Genomic DNA, 14,702 nt, shown 5'->3' with positions numbered 1-14,702 from the left:
GACAGAGTTTTTGTGTGAAGGGAAATCACTATTTTCGTTGTGCTTTTCCTATTAAAGCCTCCGAGGCAGCAAAGGACATTCAGGAAAACACGAATCATTTCGGGAAGAAGAAGAATATCAGGTTTTTCACAGTTGCCACGTAGTTCTTAAAAGTGTTTTTCTTATCATCATATTTTGAAGAAATGAAAGGTATTCCACGTGTGTAAGTGCTTATAATGAATGTCATTATAATGTTTAGGTTGCTAAGACAGTACAAAGTTGAACAGAAACGTGAGTGAAAAATATTCAACTGTTTAGAAATGTGGTACGTGATAGCGCAGAGCAACTCGCATGGCTGTGAAATCATCGTGCATCCGGCATGCGCTCCAAATGCGGTCTGTATAAAACAAGGGCATTCTGAAGCATCCACAATCACTGCCTTGCGATTCTAGGCTGTGTTTGCCTGCAGCAAGCATATCCTGACTTCTCCAGTATCCCTTCAATCCTACAGCATCAAACTCCTGCAATATTCAGAGGTGAGCATCATCTTGAGTTTAGTGGCAAAAATTCCTTTTCTGGTGCTCTTTGGAACAAAACACACACATATAAGTTTCTTGATTCTTATTATTGTTATTATTTTTGCTTTCTGTCATGTGAGTGCTTATTACATTTCAATATCAAGATCAATCTTCAGTGGAATTGAAGTCTGTGTGTGAATAAAAAGAAAGCATGAAGTTTATTCAAACCATTGAGTGATTATCTAGTAATTATAAATAGATTTGCCAAGTGATGAGGTAGATGTAGAGTTGCCATATTTTTATTCTTCTTAAATTATGAGCAAAGACATGACCATTTAAATTGTATTGAATAATGGGAAAATATTTATGAATTAGCAATAATTGCCATTTTCTGTTTTATATTTATAATTGTTTTAATACTGGTAATATTCTTTCACACTAAGATATGTTATCTAGTTGCATTCCACATAGGAAAATGAAAGATGTTTTGTTTTGGGTTCTTAGAGCAGTTCAGACTCCAATGGACCTCTTCTAGAGCGTTTATTTTAATTTTTTGAACATATTTGAGGAATTTTTTGGGCATATTTCAAATAAAAATCTTTCACTTGTTCTATTGAATTATAAAATAAATCATATCAAATAAAAGTAATCTTGGAATTAGACGAGGATAATATTTTTTGTTGAATATTAACTATGGTTCAATATTTAGCAACGTTTACTGTAGAGTGGTGTTGATGTTCATGCTCATGAGATTGGATGACAAATACTGAATACCTCCTGATTGCAGATCCAACAGCATGATCTGGCTCAAATCCACAATTCTCCTCCTGGGCATAGGAGGTGCCCACCTCCAGTGCTTCACGCCCGATGCCAATGTTCCTCCGTTGGACAAAAACGCAGATCTCTCTGGCGTTGCAGACTTTGGATTCACCCTCTACAAACAACTGACCCTGGAGAAGCCCTCGGAGAACTTCTTCTTCTCCCCCTACAGCATCTGGGCAGCCCTGGTCATGGTGTACTTTGGGGCAGCAGGCAATACCCAGGCACAGCTGGCAGCAGGATTGCATGTGAAAGATAAGCCCTCTGCACACCGACTGTCAAAAGGGCTGGAGATTTTGTGAGTACAACAATAAAATGAATCAAAGATAAACAGCTATGAAATGTGATAAAGTTTTAGTTCTATCTATCTATCTTTCTTTCTGCAAATGCATTGTCTCTATCATAGTATTCCTTTTCAGATACAAACAACAGAGCAATGCCAACATAAGTCTCGATGTGGCCAATAGAGCCTACTTCCGCGACTCTTTCGCTTTGCTGCCTTGTGTCCAGACCGTGTTCCCAGATGAGCTACGTGTCCTTAATTTCAATGATGTGAGTATGAAATTTTCATGTTTTAGGTGCAATTGTGTAGTTATTAGGTTTCATGATCAAAGTAGCTGTGAAAAACTACAAAAACCAGCAGATTAAAACTACTGGGCCAATTGATGTTGACAATGTATATAGATTTTATATGTATGTGGCTTTATTGATTCTTTAAAGGATTACACCCTACAGCTTGCATGTAGAAATGTTTGATATGAGCAAGAAGGGATCAGAATAAGTCCCAAACAAGTCAAAAGTGTTGTTGAGTGAAAATGATATAAATACAAGACATTAGAGATTACAAGAGCCTGCTTAAAATCTGTTGGTGTGAGTGACAGTGTGTCAAACTGAGGTGCAGAAAGCCAGTGTAAATGTCTACCCAACCTTCTTCAGGCTAAGACTGCAGCTGGAGCCATCAACGCCTTCGTCAAAGAAGACACGAGGCCTCATCAGCAGCATCGTGACGGAAGACCACGTCCACTCAGCCAGCATGGTCCTCATCAATGCTGTCTACTTCAAGGGCTTCTGGAAACAAGAGTTCAAAAAGTCAAACACCATTAAGAAGGACTTCTTTGTTGCTCCGAGCAGTAAAATTTCAGTCGACATGATGAGCCAGGTTTCGGATTTCAATTATGGTAAGACTTTGAGCATACTGTTATTATTACAGTACTGTTTAGTTATTAACCAGGCACAGAGTCATTATTAATATTTGTTATTAAATTATTATTAAAGACACTAGTTCTTTAACCAGAAGAGAAGGCCACCTTTGGCCTGATGGAAAGTAAAGTTGATAATCCTAATTGAAGGAAACAAGGCCCCATATTCCTCTTAACACTTGCATGCAGGGTCATGTGTCAGCATACAGGATTCTTGATTTTAATCAATCACCCAACCAACTGTATAAACAAGGCTTCACTAACTCTTGACAGACATCACAGGCCGTGATTATCTAAGTTGTATTCTTTTATCAAGGCTTTTTTATTTTTAAAATCAATTTTTTTGTGTATTATCTTGTGAAATAGCAAAAGTTAAATTTATTGTCAATTAAATTGAATAACTGAATGCAAAAATAACTTGACTTGAACAGGGAATCAAGACAACTTGGCGCACGCGTGTTCTAGAGCTGCCCTACGCTGGGAGCAACCTCTCCATGATCCTTCTTCTGCCTAATGCTAACGGGAATGGAGCACGTTCTCTCGCCAGTGTGGTCAAGAAACTCAGCAGTGCTGTTCTCAGGGATGCCATCAGCCCGGGAAGCTGCAGTCTCACAGCGTGGACGTGCTCTTCCCAAGTTTAAATTCCGTGCAGAGCTGTCTGATGACTTGGTGAAAGTGAGTATGGCTTGGTTACAATGTTGTTACTTTGTTGGCTTACTGTCAATTATTTAATGGCTTTGCTTTTCCTTTTGGCTTTTCAATAAATTGGACCATCAATGGGTCTGGGTAATCCTTGGATATGGTACCATTTATACTACCTACATGACTGGTCCAGCAATTTATTAGTTGTAAGCAGCACTGGCTTTGGTCAGATGTTGTTTGGTCAGTCATCAATGAAGCCAAAACAATGGCAATGACAAGACTTGTTTCTTGATTCTTGATCAATGAGGTTGAGCAACAAGGGTGATTTAGCTTGTTTTTCAAATACACAATTCTGATGTTCTTTCCCAAGGCATAAAATAATAATAATAATATTTATTTTCCTTTCCTCCAAGGCACTGAAAAGATGGGCATTGTGGACATCTTTGATGGGAAGTCGCTGACCTGAGCCAGTTCAGCTCTAAGGATAAGTTGGCCGTGTCAGACATCATCCACAAAGCTTGTGTAGACGTCAACGAAGAAGGAACAGAGGCTGCAGCTGCAACAGCTGTCTTTATAGTGCCAGATTCTCATCTTTAAAGAACTCCTCCAAAACCTGTCCAATTCCACTGCAACAGGCCTTTCGTCTTCATGGTCTACGACAGACTGACGAACAATGTTCTCTTCATTGGGGACATCAAAAATCCTGCAAATTTGCAGAGTTAGTCCTAATTTGTTATGAGATTCTGTGACTGGAAAACCTTCAAATGACCCACAGCAACTGAGCCTGATAATGTAGTACAATGTTGGCCCTTTTCATAAAAACTTTTCAACATTTTCATGAAAATATTGATAGACATCTTCTGTCTTGTATATTTTACATTGTCCTTTTTCATCTGTCTGACTTAATGAAATCCCTGACACACACATACACACACACACACATACACACACACAAGCACACACCTGTCCAGTTATGACAAGCAATTTCATACTTACATACACACACACACACATAAATACATGCATGTAACCTCCACATTATCAAGGTGCACCAAATAATTTTATATTTGTGTTATATACTGTAAATGTAAAAGTTGTTTTATATGTATCCTCTAAAAACAGCCCTCTAGGTATACTTCTTCAGAAGTAATGTTATAAAAAAAGGTCAAAATTTAGATTAAGATTCATTTCTGATTGATTAAAATAATGACTGGCATGTTCCTACTTAATATGAGTCCTTTTCTCATAAACACTTTGATTAAATAAGAAGCATTTTTATTCAACCTAATACATAGTAAAGAAAGGAATTATATGAAAGCAATGAGCTTTATTCTGACCAAGGAGTAGGTGTCATTCCCACATTTATATCCTTGAGTCTCCAGGTGTGTTGTCAAACTCACAGAATAATTTTGTTCATACTGCAGTCTTTAGTAACCCCACAAGGTGATTCAGCAGTGTCTTTTAGAGTCTCTATGGTGCTGCCACCTCTGATTCCTCCACTCGCCATCGAACTAACAACGAAACAAACAAAAGAAGATCAGTTAGCGTTGTTTATTAGTTTTGAGTGGATAGAGTCACGTGACAAGTCACCACCACAAGGTAATGGAGATGGAGTTTTATTTTATTGTCCTTATACTTTTTTTGGGATAGATGTGTAATTGTTATTTCATTCTTTAAATATTGTTGTATGTTTGTATTAACCTGATATTAGGTTATATATGGAGTACAAAGTAGGAATCTTGAACATTTATTTTGGATGATTAGTATATTTGGTGTAAAGATGAGCCCAACCTAGAGAAGACTAATACCTGTCTTTGATGATAGTCTAAGATTCAAAAGTTGTTAGTGAGGAGACATCTGATTATGTGATATTACTGTGGATTTTATGGCTGTGTAAAGTAACTCAAGATCGAAAGAAGAATGTAAGATGGTTGGGTAGTTGTTTTATTGTCACCTTAGAATTGTCTTTGTTTAAAGCATAGGAATTCACTTTTTATTTATATTTCTTTTATTTTTATTTCCTATGGTTCTATTTGCTAAAACTTCTAAAGATTCTGGAGAATCAGCTGCTCATTGATGTGACAATACATTCAGGAAAACAATTATCAATCTTTCCAGAAGAGGAGTTATTTTGAGTTGCCACATAACTTCTTAAGTCTTTTTCCACTTTTTCAACCTGTTTTGATGGAATGTCAGGCGTTGCGAAGTGTTTTTACGTTGCCACAACGAATGTTATTCTAATATTTGGGGTTCGTTAAGATCATATAAAAATGGAACAGAACAAAATTGAACAAAACGAAAAAATAATGATCTGTTTAGAAACGTGGCGTGATAGAGCTTACCAACTTTCAACTGCTGTACATCTGGCAAGTATTCCAAATGAGGTGTGTATAAAACAAGGGCCTTCTGAAGTGTCCACAATCAGTGCCTTGAGTTCTTCTTGGCTGAAGAAGCATGCCTGAGTCTACAGGTGAATCCTGTGATCTTGAATTCATCATTTAGAAAGATTTTTGTTTTGGTGCTCTTTGGAACAAAACACACAACTCAAAGATCTGGTTATGCCTTATTATTATTTTATTTTTGATAAAAAGTATGTTGATTATAATTTGATATCCATAAAGCAATCTTCAGTGAGTTGAAAAGTTTGTATGTAAATGGAAATTGCTAATTGCACCGAAGAGTTCAATATATATATAGAACAGTGCCAAACTTCCAGAGGTCTTTCCCTTTAGAATATGCCTCTGCCTATTAAAATATGCTGGAACTATTCATCTTTCTTTTCGTACAACTGCTTTCCATTTTTTTGCCCATAGTAGTGCTGATGTTGATTCACATGAGACTAAAAGATGAGTATCTTCTTATTACAGACCTAACAGCATGATCTGGCTCAAATCCTTGATGCTCCTTCTGGGCATAGGAGGTGCCCATCTCCAGTGCTTCACACCCGATGCCAACGTTCCGCCTCTGGACAAAAATGCAGATCTCTCTAACATTGTAGATTTTGGACTCAGTCTCTACAAACAACTGACACTGGAGGAGCCTTCAGAGAACTTTATCTTCTCCCCCTACAACATCTGGGCAGCCCTGGTCATGGTGTACTTTGGGGCAGCAGGCAATACCCAGGCACAGTTGGCCGCAGGATTGCATGTGGCTGATAAGCCCTCTGCGCACCGACTGTCAAAAGGGCTGGAGATTTTGTGAGTACAGCAATAAAATGAATCAAAGATAAACAGTTATGAAATGTGATAAAGTATCAGTTCTATCTACTTGTCTTTCTGTCTGTAAATGAACTGTCTCTAGCCTAGTATTCCTTTTCAGATACAAACAACAGAACAATGGCAACATAAGTCTCGATGTGGCCAGCAGAGCTTACTTCAATGAGTCTTTTGCTTTACTGCCTTGCGTCCTCACCCTTTTCCCAGATGAGCTAAGCATCCTTAATTTCAACAATGTGAGCATAAAGTTTTCATGATTTGGTTTGTGTATGATAGTCTGTCAGGCTGAAAGGGCATATGAAAAACCATAAAAACAATAGACTGCTACTGTTACACTAATTGATGTAGGTAATGTATACAGATATTATATGTAAGTGGCCTTTGTTGATTATTTATAGGCATATAGTATAAAGTTCACAAGCAGATGTTTCATATGAGCAATTAGGAGTCACTGAAAGTCCAAAACAAGTCTAAAGTGTTGTTGAGTGAAAATATTATAAATACAAGACTTTTGAGATTACACAAGCCCTCAGAAGTCTGCTGGTGTGAGTGACAGTGAATCAGACTGAGGTGCAGAAAGCCAGTGTAAATGTCTACCCAACCTTCTTCAGGCTAAGACTGCAGCTGGAGCCATCAACGCCTTCGTCAAAGAAGACACAAGGCCTCATCCCCAGCATCGTGACGGAAGACCACGTCCACTCAGCCAGCATGGTCCTTTGTGAATGCTGTCTACTTCAAGGGCTTCTGGAAGAGAGAGTTCACAAAGTCGTCGACCCAAAAGCGAGACTTCTCTGTTGCTCCAAGCAATACCGTTTCAGTCGACATGATGAGTCAAGTTGCAGATTTCAATTATGGTAAGACTTGAGCATACTGTTACATTACAGTATTATTATTATTATTATTATTATTATTATTATTATTATTATTATTATTATTATTATTATTATTATTATTACTTAGTTCTTTAACCAGAAGAGAAGGCCACCTTTGGGTAGTAAAGTCAAATTAATTGGTCCACACAAGGCCCCATATTCCTCTTAACACTTGCATGCAGGGTCATGTGTCAGCATACAGGATTCTTGATTTTAATCCACCACCCAACCAACTGTATAAACAAGGCTTGCTGACCTTTACAGACATCACAGGCCGTGATTATCTAAGTTGTAGACTTTTACTGAGGCTTTTTTCAATTTTAAAATCAATGTTTTTGTGTATTATGTGAAAATAGCAAAAGTTATATTTATTGTCAATTTATTTGAATAACTGAATGCATATCTGACTTGACTTGAACAGGGGAATCAAGTCAACTTGGCGCACGTGTTCTAGAGCTGCCCTACGCTGGGAGCAACCTCTCCATGATCCTTCTTCTGCCTAATGCTAACGGGAATGGAGCACGTTCTCTCGCCAGTGTGGTCAAGAAACTCAGCAGTGCTGTTCTCAGGGATGCCATCAGTGCCGGGAAGCTGCAGTCTCGCAGCGTGGACGTGCTTCTCCCCAAGTTTAAATTTCGAGGAGAGCTGTCCGAGAACTTGGTGACTGTGAGTATGGCACAGCCGTAATGTTGTTACTTTGTTGGCTTACTGCCAATGTTTGCTAGACACTTATATCTTTGCTTTTCCTTTTGGCTTCTCAATAAATTGGACCATCAATGGGTCTGGGTAATGCTTAGATATGGTACCATTTATGCTAGCTACATGACTGGTCCATTGATTATTAATTGTAAGCAGCACTGGCTTTGGTCAGAAGTTGATTTTGTGGTCATCAATGAAGCCAAAACAACGGCTTTCTTGACAAGACTTCTTGATTCTTGATCTGTGAGGTTGAGCAACAAGGGTGATTTAGCTTGTTTTTCAAATACACAATTCTGATGTCTTTCCCAAGGCATAGAATAATAATAATAATAATCATTTCATTTCCTTTCCTCCAAGGCACTGAAACAGATGGGCATTGTGGACATCTTTGATGGGAATCGGGCTGACCTGAGCCAGTTCAGCTCTGAGGATAAGTTGGCCGTGTCAGACATCATCCACAAAGCTTATGTAGACGTCAACGAAGAAGGAACAGAGGCTGCAGCTGCAACAGCTCTCTTTATAGTGCCAGACATCTTTAAAGAAACCTCCAAAACCTGTCGAATTCCACTGCGACAAGCCGTTCGTCTTCATGGTCTACGACAGACTGACGAACAATGTCCTCTTCATTGGGGACATCAAAAATCCCAGGCATTTGCAGAGCTAGTCCTAATTTGTTATGAGATTCTCTGACAGAAAAACCTTCAAATGACCCACAGCGAGTGATCTACAATGTAGGCCTTTTTCATAAAAACTTTTCCTTGACAAATATTGATAGACACTTTGTGTCTTGTATATCCACATTGTCTTTCCACTGTCTCCTAATTTCGTCCGTCTACCCTATACACACACACAAGCACACTCCTTCCCAGGTATTTAAAGTAATTTCATACATAAACATTTACATGTATGCATACTTGTATCCCTCACAAAAAGTTTCAGGTATATGAAGTAATGATACATGAGTCAGATTTTTAGATGGATTCGTTTCTGATTGATTAAAATAATGACTGGCATGTTCCTACTTTCAGTCCTCCTAACACTTTGCTTAGAAGAAGCATTACTCAGTTTCTTAGCAAAGATTATATCAAAGCTTTGAAGTTTATGTGACCAAGGAGTAGGTGTCATCCCCACTTCGTTACAGAGTGTTGTCATCACAGAATACTTATACTGCAGTCTTTAGCTTCGATTCAGCAGTGTCTTTTAGAGTCTCTATGGTGCTGCCACCTGTAGACTCGCCATCGAACTAACAACGTAAACAAACAAAAGAAGATCAGTTAGCGTTGTCCATTAGTTTTGAGTGGATAGAGCGTGACAAGTCACCACCACAAGGTGATGAGATGGAGTTTTATTTTATTGTCCTTATACTTTTTTTGAATAGATGTGTAATTGTTATTTCATTCTTTAAATATTGTTGTATGTTTGTATTAACCTGATATTAGGTTATATATGGAGTACAAAGTAGGAATCTTGAACATTTTCATGATTAGTATATTGATAGCCCAACCTAGAGAAGACTAATACCACTGATGATAGTCTACCTTCAAGTTGTTAGTATAGACATCTGATTATGTGTCTTACTGTGGATCTTATGGCTGTGTAAAGTAACTCAAGATCGAATTGTAAGTGGTTGGGTAGTTGTTTTATTGTCACCTTAAGAAGTCTGCTTGCATAGGAATCTCACTTTTTATTTATATTTCCTACGGAGAGATTTTGTGGGGAGAGAAATGGTTCTTTTCCTGCTAAAACTTCTAAAGGGCTTCTGGAGAATCAGCTGCTCATTGACTGACAATACATTCAGGAAAACAATTATCAATCTGGAAGAAGAGGAGTTATTTTTGAGTTGCCACATGCTTCTTAAGCTTTTTTCCACTTTTTCAACCTGTTTTGATGGAATGTCAGGCGTTGCGACGTGTTTACGTTGCCACAACGAATGTTATTCTAATATTTGGGGTTCGTTAAGATCATATAAAAGTGGAACAGAAACACAAGCAAAAAATAATGATCTGTTTAGAAACGTGGCACGTAGGAGCTTACCCAACTATGCTGTACATCTGGCAAGTATTCCAAATGAGGTGTGTATAAAACAAGGGCCTTCTGAAGCGTCCACAATCAGTGCCTTGGAGTTCTTGGCTGCGTGCGCCTGTCCTACAGGTGAGTGTGATCTTGAATTCATCATTAGAAAGATTTTTGTTTTGGTGCTCTTTGGAACATGACTCAAAGATCTGGTTATGCCTTCACTTATTATTTTTATTTTTTGATGTGTATGTGGATTATAATTTGATATCCAGAGCAATCTTCAGTGGAAGAGAAGTTTGTATGTAAGTGGAAGCTAAGCACTGAAGAGTTCAATATATATATATATAACAGTGCCAAACTTCCAGAGGTCTTTCCCTCCTCTGCCTATAAAGCGGCTAAGCTATTCAACTGTACAACTGCTTTCCATGCCCATAGTAGTGCAGATGTTGATTCACATGAGACTAAAACATGAGTATTTTCTTATTACAGACCTAACAGCATGATCTGGCTCAAATCCTTGATGCTCCTTCTGGGCATAGGAGGTGCCCATCTCCAGTGCTTCACACCCGATGCCAACGTTCTGCCTCTGGACAAAAACGCAGATCTCTCCGGCATTGTAGATTTTGGACTCAGTCTCTACAAACAACTGACACTGAAGGAGCCTTCAGAGAACTTTATCTTCTCCCCCTACAACATCTGGGCAGCCCTGGTCATGGTGTACTTTGGGGCAGCAGGCAATACCCAGGCACAGTTGGCAGCAGGATTGCATGTGGCTGATAAGCCCTCTGCTCACCGACTGTCAAAAGGGCTGGAGATTTTGTGAGCACAGCAGTAAAATGAATCAAAGATAAACAGTTATGAAATGTGATAAAGTATCAGTTCTATCTACTTGTCTTTCTGTCTGTAAATGAACTGTCTCTAGCCTAGTATTCCTTTTCAGATACAAACAACAGAACAATGGCAACATAAGTCTCGATGTGGCCAGCAGAGCTTACTTCAATGAGTCTTTTGCTTTGCTACCTTGCGTCCTCACCCTTTTCCCAGATGAGCTAAGCATCCTTAATTTCAACAATGTGAGCATAAAGTTTGCATGATTTGGTTTGTGTATGATAGTCTGTCAGGCTGAAAGGGCATATGAAAAACCATAAAAACAGTAGATTGCTACTGTTGCACTAATTGATGTAGGTAATTTATACAGATATTATATGTAAGTGGCCTTTGTTGATTACTTATAGGAATATGTTATAAAGTTCACATGCAGATGTTTGATATGAGCAAGTAGGAGTCACTGAAAGTCCAAAACAAGTCTAAAGTGTTGCTGAGTGAAAATATTATAAATACAAGACTTTTGAGATTACACCAGCCCTCAGAAGTCTGCTGGTGTGAGTGACAGTGAATCAGACTGAGGTGCAGAAAGCCAGTGTAAATGTCTACCCAACCTTCTTCAGGCTAAGACTGCAGCTGGAGCCATCAACGCCTTCGTCAAGCAGAAGACACGAGGCCTCATCCCCAGCATCGTGACGGAAGACCACGTCCACAGCCAGCATGGTCCTTGTGAATGCTGTCTACTTCAAGGGCTTCTGGAAGAGAGAGTTCACAAAGTCGTCGACCCAAAGAAGAGACTTCTCTGTTGCTCCAAGCAATACCGTTTCAGTCGACATGATGAGTCAAGTTGCAGATTTCAATTATGGTAAGACTTGAGCATACTGTTACGTTACAGTATTATTATTATTATTATTATTATTCTGAATATAAGTATACCTTTGGGTAGTAAAGTCAAATTAATTGGTCCACACAAGGCCCCATATTCCTCTTAACACTTGCATGCAGGGTCATGTGTCAGCATACAGGATTCTTGATTTTAATCCACCACCCAACCAACTGTATAAACAAGGCTTGCTAACCTTGACAGACATCACAGGCCGTGATTATCTAAGTTGTAATCTTTTATTGAGGCTTTTTTAATTTTAAAATCAATGTTTTTGTGTATTATGTGAAAATAGCAAAAGTTATATTTATTGTCAATTTATTTGAATAACTGAATGCATATCTGACTTGACTTGAACAGGGGAATCAAGTCAACTTGGCGCACATCTTCTAGAGCTGCCCTACGCTGGGAGCAACCTCTCCATGATCCTTCTTCTGCCTAATGCTGACGGGAATGGAGCACTTTCTCTCGCCAGTGTGGTCAAGAAACTCAGCAGTGCTGTTCTCAGGGATGCCATCAGTGCCGGGAAGCTGCAGTCTCGCAGCGTGGACGTGCTTCTCCCCAAGTTTAAATTCCGTGGAGAGCTGTCCGAGAACTTGGTGACTGTGAGTATGGCACAGCCGTAATGTTGTTACTTTGTTGGCTTACTGCCAATGTTTGCTAGACACTTATATCTTTGCTTTTCCTTTTGGCTTCTCAATAAATTGGACCATCAATGGGTCTGGGTAATGCTTAGATATGGTACCATTTATACTAGCTACATGACTGGTCCACTGATTATTATTTATAAGCAGCACTGGCTTTGGTCAGAAGTTAGTTTGGTGTCATCAATGAAGCCAAAACAATGGCTTTCTTGACAAGACTTCTTGATTCTTGATCTGTGAGGTTGAGCAACAAGGGTGATTTAGTTTGTTTTTCAAATACACAATTCTGATGTCTTTCCCAAGGCATAGAATAATAATAATAATAATCATTTCATTTCCTTTCCTCCAAGGCACTGAAAAAGATGGGCATTGTGGACATCTTTGATGGGAGTCGGGCTGACCTGAGCCAGTTCAGCTCTAAGAATAAGTTGGCCGTGTCAGACATCATCCACAAAGCTTATGTAGACGTCAACGAAGAAGGAACAGAGGCTGCAGCTGCAACAGCTCTCTTTATAGTGCCATTGACATCTTTAAAGAGGCTTCCAAAACCTGTCGAATTCCACTGCGACAGGCCTTTCGTCTTCATGGTCTACGACAGACTGACGAACAATGTTCTCTTCATTGGGGACATCAAAAATCCCAGGCATTTGCAGAGCTAGTCCTAATTTGTTATGAGATTCTCTGACAGGAAAACCTTCAAATGACCCACAGCGAGTGATCTACAATGTTGGCCTTTTTCATGAAAACTTTTCCTTTACAAATATTGATGGACACCTTGTGTCTTGTATATCCACATTGTCTTTCCACTGTCTCCTAATTTCGTCCGTCTACCCTATACACACAGACACACACACATGCACACTCCTTCCCAGGTATATAAAGTAATTTCATACATAAACATATACATGTATGCATACTTGTATCCCTCGCAAAAAGTTTCAGGTATATGAAGTAATGTTATAAGGGTCAAATTTTTAGATTGATTCGTTTCTGATTGATTAAAATAATGACTGGCATGTTCCTACTTTCAGTCCTCCTAACACTTTGCTTAGAAGAAGCATTACTCAGTTTATTAGCAAAGATTATATCAAAGCTTTGAAGTTTACGTGACCAAGGAGTAGGTGTCATCCCCACTTCGTTACAGAGTGCTGTCATCACAGAATACTTATACTGCAGTCTTTAGCTTCGATTCAGCAGTGTCTTTTAGAGTCTCTATGGTGCTGCCACCTGTAGACTCGCCATCGAACTAACAACGTAAACAAACAAAAGAAGAGCAGTTAGCGTTGTTCATTAGTTTGAGTGGATAGAGCGTGACAAGTCACCACCACAAGGTAATGAGATGGAGTTTTATTTTATTGTCCTTATACTTTTTTTTGGGATAGATGTGTAATTGTTATTTCATTCTTTAAATATTGTTGTGTGTTTGTATTAACCTGATATTAGGTTATATATGGAGTACAAAGTAGGAATCTTGAACATTTTCATGATTAGTATATTGATAGCCCAACCTAGAGAAGACTAATACCACTGATGATAGTCTACCTTCAAGTTGTTAGTGTAGACATCTGATTATGTGTCTTACTGTGGATCTTATGGCTGTGTAAAGTAACTCAAGATCGAATTGTAAGTGGTTGGGTAGTTGTTTTATTGTCACCTTAAGAATTCTGTTTACATAGGAATCTCACTTTTTATTTATATTTCTTACGGAGAGATTTTGTGGGGAGAGAAATGGTTCTTTTCCTGCTAAAACTTCTAAAGGGCTTCTGGAGAATCAGCTGCTCATTGACTGACAATACATTCAGGAAAACAATTATCAATCTGGAAGAAGAGGAGTTATTTTTGAGTTGCCACATGCTTCTTAAGCTTTTTTACTTTTTCAACCTGTTTTGATGGAATGTCAGGCGTTGCGACGTGTTTATATTTCCATAATGACTGTTATTCTGATGTTTGGGGTTCGTTAAGATCGTATAAAAGTGGAACAGAAACACAAGCAAAAAATAATGATCTGTTTAGAAACGTGGCATGTAGCAGCTTACCCAACTATGCTGTACATCTGGCAAGTATTCCAAATGAGGTGTGTATAAAACAGGGCCTTCTGAAAGTGTCCACAATCAGTGCCTTGGAGTTCTTGGCTGGAGTGCGCCTGTCCTACAGGTGAGTGTGATCTTGAATTCATCATTAGAAAGATTTTTGTTTTGGTGCTCTTTGGAACATGACTCAAAGATCTGGTTATGCCTTCACTTATTATTTTTTTTTTGATGTTTATGTGGATTATAATTTGATATCCAGAGCAATCTTCAGTGGAAGAGAAGTTTGTATGTAAGTGGAAGCTAAGCACCGAAGAGTTCAATATATATATAGAACAGTGCCAAACTTCCAGAGGTCTTTCCC

The 14,702-nt window shown here is 38.7% G+C and overlaps 1 protein-coding gene and 2 pseudogenes across 1 annotated transcript; all 3 read left to right on the top strand.

Moving 5' to 3' along the window:
* The first annotated feature begins 357 nt into the window (after window positions 1-357).
* LOC136829991 (serine protease inhibitor 88Ea-like) lies at window positions 358-7,094 on the top strand (annotated as a pseudogene).
* Window positions 6,012-8,956, top strand: LOC136829834 (leukocyte elastase inhibitor-like). The gene is made up of 5 exons (XM_067088813.1): window positions 6,012-6,354; window positions 6,476-6,608; window positions 6,984-7,226; window positions 7,666-7,910; window positions 8,301-8,956. Exons 3-5 carry the CDS (start codon window positions 7,196-7,198, stop codon window positions 8,631-8,633), a joined length of 609 nt encoding a protein of 202 aa, XP_066944914.1. The 5' UTR covers window positions 6,012-6,354; window positions 6,476-6,608; window positions 6,984-7,195; the 3' UTR covers window positions 8,634-8,956.
* A 997-nt stretch (window positions 8,957-9,953) lies between these two features.
* Window positions 9,954-13,327, top strand: LOC136829832 (leukocyte elastase inhibitor A-like; annotated as a pseudogene).
* The last annotated feature ends 1,375 nt before the right edge of the window (window positions 13,328-14,702 follow it).

The sequence above is a fragment of the Macrobrachium rosenbergii genome, chromosome 45, assembly GCF_040412425.1.
Source record: "Macrobrachium rosenbergii isolate ZJJX-2024 chromosome 45, ASM4041242v1, whole genome shotgun sequence".
NCBI classification, from domain to species: domain Eukaryota; kingdom Metazoa; phylum Arthropoda; class Malacostraca; order Decapoda; family Palaemonidae; genus Macrobrachium; species Macrobrachium rosenbergii.
This window is presented reverse-complemented; position numbering and strand designations above follow the sequence as displayed.